Source organism: Podarcis liolepis, assembly GCF_965112155.1.
Source record: "Podarcis liolepis genome assembly, chromosome: 8".
Taxonomy (NCBI): Eukaryota; Metazoa; Chordata; class Lepidosauria; order Squamata; family Lacertidae; genus Podarcis; species Podarcis liolepis.
Window position 1 is genome coordinate 33,506,131 of NC_139560.1, and position 6,268 is coordinate 33,512,398.

At 38.4% G+C, this 6,268-nt stretch overlaps 1 protein-coding gene across 22 annotated transcripts in view; it reads left to right on the top strand.

The window, feature by feature from the left end:
• EYA1 (EYA transcriptional coactivator and phosphatase 1) overlaps positions 1–5,814 on the top strand; it is an 86,997-nt gene extending 81,183 nt beyond the window's left edge. For all 22 annotated transcript variants that reach the window (XM_083517276.1, XM_083517280.1, XM_083517277.1 and 19 more), the window contains one exon: positions 2,636–5,814. In XM_083517276.1, coding sequence (XP_083373402.1) covers positions 2,636–2,716 — 81 coding nt within the window. In that variant the 3' untranslated portion in view covers positions 2,717–5,814. The remainder of the gene's footprint in view (positions 1–2,635) is intronic.
• Positions 5,815–6,268: the final 454 nt, after the last annotated feature.

Sequence of the window (6,268 nt, forward strand, 5' to 3'; positions counted from 1 at the left end):
GTGGCTAGTCTGGAGAAAGCTAACCCATAAACTTAGGTGTGGATGACACACTAAGCCAAGCCAGGGTTTTGCTTGGTGCAACACAGCAGCAAAATGACCATGGAGAAGCAAAGTTGCCACAGCTTTCTCTCCAGGAGCACACGCGTTTGCACTGAAGTCATGGTTTGCCGCAATGTGGCATGCAAACCAGGCTCTCACATTATAGCAGCTTAAGATTTTAAAAAAGGATTCAGCTATTTGTTGCATACTCTAAAATGAACTGTGCACATCTAAAATAATAGAATCCAAAACATACTTCACTTCCTTTACATTTTAAATGTCAAATATTTTCCCATGGAATAGCTTGAATGTTTTCTCTCTGAAAGGTTATGGCTATCTTTTCTTATTATTTGTATAAAATATTTCACTGACTTCAAAAGTCCTGCTTTTATAGCTTTAGGGTAGTATGGTTTTACAATCACATTTTCACCCCTTGTGAATGATATTTGTGTATTTCCCTTCCTCTACCCCAGTTGTTCATATCTTTGGTTTATTCAGGTGTCTTGCAAGAACACTTGTAAGTCCAGATTCAAATTTTCCTTTTATTTAGCTAGTAGAACGAAACGTAAACATTCATCTTTAAGATATTTCATTTGGGAAATTTGTTACAATGTCAACATGAACAATGCTAGTATAATATGAATCACTGGGAGAAGGTTAGCCAGGAAATGATTTGGGCAACACAGTGATACATTTTGATTCTTTGCTTTAATAACCTGTTTAATTCACCTGCCAGAAAGTTTTAAACAAGCATGTTTTGGCAGCAAACAATACACTATTAAATGTGTTGTCACCAAATGCTGCATCATTTTGGGATATGTGTCTTGTGGACAAAGAAAATATTTTCTCTATCTCCGTAGGTTTCCAGTTTAAGAAACTAGCTTTCTTTCTTTCCTTCTAAGAAAAAGCAGTTCAGATTTGCTTCTTTAATGAGGCTGTTCAGCTATGTATTTTAGTACAGATTTTAAAGGATTGCTGTGCTAAAGAAATATTAATTATGAAACAGGAAGAATTACATACTTAGGAAACCTCTGAAGTCATAACCACACGTAACAGGGAGTAAGCAATATTGAATTTCATAGGACTTACTTCTAAGTAGACATGGTTAGGAATGCAGGAATGGGTTTCAATGACAGCTTATGGATTTCCATATGAACAGTGGGGTCTTTCCAGTCCACCTTTCTACTGCATACCTATCTTAACCTCTGAAAATCTGTTCTTGGTGGTTAGGAGAACCCTCTGAAATAGAATTCCAGCATGATGCAAAGGAGTGCAATTTGAAATGAAAACTGGCATTGTGCCACTAACGCACCACACCCTTGAGTCACAGCACTTCATGCTTTTGCAGTGCTGTTTGGATTCCTGCTATTACTTTTTTATGTTGGGTAGCCAACATGGGGGCCACCAGAAGTTGCTGGGGTCCAAATCCCAGCATCTCCAGCCAGCAAAGCCAATGGTCAGTGATGATGGGAGTTGGAGTCTGAAAACATCTGGACGACACTATGTTGGCTATTAATATGTTGTGTTTTGTGAAGCTCCCCTTCTGTAGGTCTTTAAACACCATATCATATGTAGGTGCACCAAAACAAACTAGGTTGTATGTCTCTGTTGACAAAAACCTCTTTAATCCAGTGTAGAATTTCTGAGTGGAACAGGGAGGGAAGGAAGGTGACTTTTGCATATTGATTCCCCCCTCCCATGTAGCCCCATCATGGTCACCATCGGTTCCCTTGGAGGATGTTATGAACAATTTGGCAGGTGATGCACATGACTGCAGTGAGAGGGTGAATCAGCGAAAATAGCTTCCTCCTCATTCTACTGAATTAAAGAATCTTCCATTCGTGGAGGGACACCATTGGATACAACCCAGTAAACTTAGTTTCCTTTGCCAAGTAACCATCAACAGCCCTGATTTAATCTACCCAATGTTTGTTGCATTCTTTCAGAGAAAAAACTATGATGTCTGACCACAAAGCCACTGCCAGCTATCAAATTAGTCTCAGAGAACATTAGTATGGAGCAGGAATACATAATGCAGCTTAGTGTGTCTTTGAAACTGAGGAATATTTTATCACACTTCTTCCCAATATGACCTCATAAGTACATTTCTCACCACACTGTTAAGTCATCCCATTCTTTCCTTGGATATTGGCAGAAGGAGGCTACCTGTGTGGAGGTGCTGATGCTGCAGACTTTGGACCTATGACTTGTCTTGTACTACAGCTTTTACCTTCTGGCCACGGGGGCACCTGGCTCCAGCTGTAGACTTCTAGCTCAACACCTAGAATTCTTAATAGAGAATTTGGATCTGCATTTGTAGTAAACACTGTGTAGCAAAAAAGAAAGGGCAGCTAAGCACTGTGGTTTTTTGCATTCGCTTTATATGGCCGGTTTCAATATGTCCTGCCTCTGTAAACATCCTAATGTTTTGCTTCTGAATCTTATGAAGTATTTTTAATGTTGAATCGATACATTTTTGCAGCCATTCTCGCATTTTCATCTGCCTGCTTTCCAATGCGAAATGGGCCAAGCACACCTGTACTCGCGAAATAACATATAGCTTTGCATCCTTACATTGTGTTTTTATTTTTCACAGCATGCCATGCCATTCTGGAGGATCACAAGTCACTCTGATCTTATGGCCCTTCATCATGCCTTGGAACTGGAGTACTTATAGTAGCACTTTGTAACCCCAGAACTTCCCTTGCGCCCATGGACAGTGTGCCTGCAACTTGTGTCATTGCTGGGCTACAGAAATTTGTGATTTCATCATGTTGATGTACAGCTGCAACTGGTCTCAACCTTTGCCCTAGCAGTAAATGGAGGAGCATGTCTCTCGTCTTCAGAAACAGCTGTTGATTCTAGTACTGTGAATCTAATGAAAACAAGCCATGATGAGAATGTTTAACAGTGTGTCCTTATCACATTCACCACATTGAAACGTTCGTACCTGTGAAGAGACTGGGAAGTGCTTTGTGGTTTCTAGAATCTTCATTGTGGCGCACATACACCTTCTTAAATACAACAAACTTGATTGCACAACAAAGACTGAGCTTTTTCTTTTCTTTTTAAGAACCCCATGCATACATTTCTTGAAAAGGTTTACTTTCCCCCACCCCCACCCCTCTCTTTCTCTCTCCCTCTTTTAGTTTCTCAGACCCAGGGTACTCTGTAAATCTTTACTTATTTATGAACAGACTCTGTTTTGGCACCATCACCTAAATGTGGAAATGTATGATAAATGAAAGGCTGTAATGAGTATTTGCCTTCTGATAACAAATTGATTTTGAATTTTAGCACATTGCAAAGTAGTTTAAAGTATGTCTAATTTAAGCAAATAGGTACATCACTGAGACAATCGTGTACAGGAAGAATGTTTTGGTGTAAATTTGTAATGAATGGATGACGTTTTACATATTGTTTAGGCAAATACTATTGAAAGGTAGTAATGGCTTTTTGGTGAAATATGAGGCAGTGTATGCACAAACTATTGTGCTGTGCCTTATGAAAGTATTGTGTATAAATATGTAGATAATTGATTTTTTTTTTTAGATCAATTTGTCAAGACCAAAAGCATGGATGTCAAGTGTCAATAAGGAATCACTTTTTATTCTTTCTGTTCTTTCTTCTGGTTTTTTCATTGGCAAATCTATAATATCTAAACATACCTCCCATACTTGCACCATGCCCACCATGGGCTTCTTGTTTACATTTTGTACTTGCCTATAAGTGCAAAATATATGGGCCTCACATCAGGTTAGAATGGTTTACGTGTTTAAATTGTCAGTTTTCTTGACAAAATACCTATGTTTGATGGAGGCTTGATCTGGCTCTGTTTCAGTGTGTTTTGCCAAAAGAAGCAGCAATTTAAATACACATGTGTACTTTCAACTGATGTCATTTTTTGCTCAGATTATACCTGAGTACAAATGCTATAGTCTTGAAGTGATCTCTTTCGTTTAATTGGCTTTACTGCTAAACACTGAATGTGGAAGAAGTAAATATTTTATCTGTTGATTCCCCCCCCCCCAAAAAAAGGTAGAGGACTGGGGTTTTTAAACGTATGTCATATCTTGACTTATAGAAAAATCGGAACAAAGTGTTCATGCACTGAAAAACTAAAACTGAATGCAACCACTTTATCTAGTGAGTACATACTAAATTAACTATGGCTCATCAGAAACTTATTGCCGTCTCAGTCCCTTTCTTCTCAAAAAAGTAATAATTTTTTTGCTTGAATATTTAAAATGCTTTAAACCTCATACAGATCTGTTGAAAAACGGGCAGAATGTAATGACAGTTCTAGTTTCACAATGAGCAGCTGTCAAGCAAACTGATGTAACACTGTGATAACCTAGTAAAATATCAGGTGGATGGGGCAAAGCATGGCTGTGAGTGTTGGTTTGCATTAGCTGTTGAAACAGTTCATGCCCCCAGCCTCCCCTACCTTTATTGTGAGAGTACCCCCCCTCAAAAAAAAATGTGGCTTACAGTAAGTATTGAAATTATTATGCAGCTCAAAAATAAACAAACACTGATTTTGTAAAACCTTCAAACTTTGAGTGTGAGAATTTTGGCACACAATTCTTTTACCTTTAGCCCCACAGTATGAAATTAGAAACTGGCAAATGTCTGGTGCATCCTTAATTTTAACCAGGAACCAGATTTTTCTATTGGTCCATTGCCGGCAATGGGCATAGTAAAAATAGTCATTGCCAATTTTGTTAAGACTGTTTGTAACTAGCTTCTATTACATTTGAACTGTTCCCATCTTCTGTAACATATGAAGATCATGAACAATCTAGTCAGTTTCTTTAAATATTATCAATGTGATTCTCTTAACCATGGTTAACAACCTCTTCCCTCCCCAGAGAGAATTCCTCCCTCCTGCTGGTAACTGGGGTAAAGGAATACATTAGCATCAATGTCATTATGGTTAGGGGTAACCAGTTTCCTCAGTTGGGTTTACTGGGCTGCAATCCTACACTCTTACCAGAGAGTAAGCCCAATTGAACCCAGTGGGATTTATTTCTGAGTACATGCACAGGATTCTATTAAGGTGGAAATGTCAGATTTGCAGATCAGAGGGTTGGGAGAAGGGAGTACCTGATCCTGCAACCTGCCCCTAATCTTGTAAATGTGGTTGAGGGAAGGCCTTTGATACAGCTGCATGTGGTTTATATGGCTCCCCCCCTTCCCCCCCTAAACCTTGGTACTTTTTTTTCATTGGTGTCTTTGTTAGACTTCAGCAGCAGTTATTTTAGTCCTTTCTTAAAGTTCTTGTTGTTTTTTGCAACATAAACCAGCTTTTAAGCCAGCTACAAGCAAACATAGTAACTGTGAGGTAAACACCCTATTTTTGTGGAAGATGCATACTGCTGCTACACTTTATAATTATGTTATGGATTGTTTCAAATTGTTTGATTTTAAATATGCCCGCCCCCAGCCTTCAATAACTTTATGTACCAAGAACAATCCAATTCAGGGACTACTCACAGTCTGTTAAGTTTAGCACATATACACAAATCTTTTAATGACAGGGGCTGTAATTAGTCCCCCCCCCCTTTTTTTTTTTTTTTTTTTTTTTGCTTTAAGCAAAATAGAGATGAACTTTCCCCCCTTTGTTTCAATTTTTTGTAGTCAACATGCTGACTAAAAAAAAGTTTGTCTGGGCCTTATTGTACAAAAAGTGTGTTGTGTCCACAACTGTGTACAGAAATTTTCCTTCCTTCATTTTGTGTTTAAATTAATAAAATTGATTTGTGACATATTAAAGAGTTTTGTCTTGGATATATTTGATTTCTCCCATCCCTTAATACATATTTGCTCAGACTACTGCTTACAGTTGCCAGAGATTTGCACCTGGGTGTAGGAAAGAAAATTCAAGTTCAAACATCCACTTATTTTTGAAGTTAAGCTACACACTATCGGCATAACCTACCTCACGGGTTCTTGTAAGGAAAAATATTCTGCTCTTGAGTTCCCTGGCTGAAATTTAGGTTACAATATTAACAAAGAAAAAATACGTTCTCATCATTCAGTCCCCAAAAGAATTGTGTGCTTCAAAATTATTTTATTTCAACTTCCCTTGGAGTTACAAAGGCCAACCCAAGCATTTGCTGTGAGTCTCTTGGCAGAGTTGCACAATATCCATATAGAAAAGGGCCTGTCGAGGGGTAAGCTAGTCTCCTTAGAATAGGAGATTTCATCAGGGCCTCAGCAAAAGAAC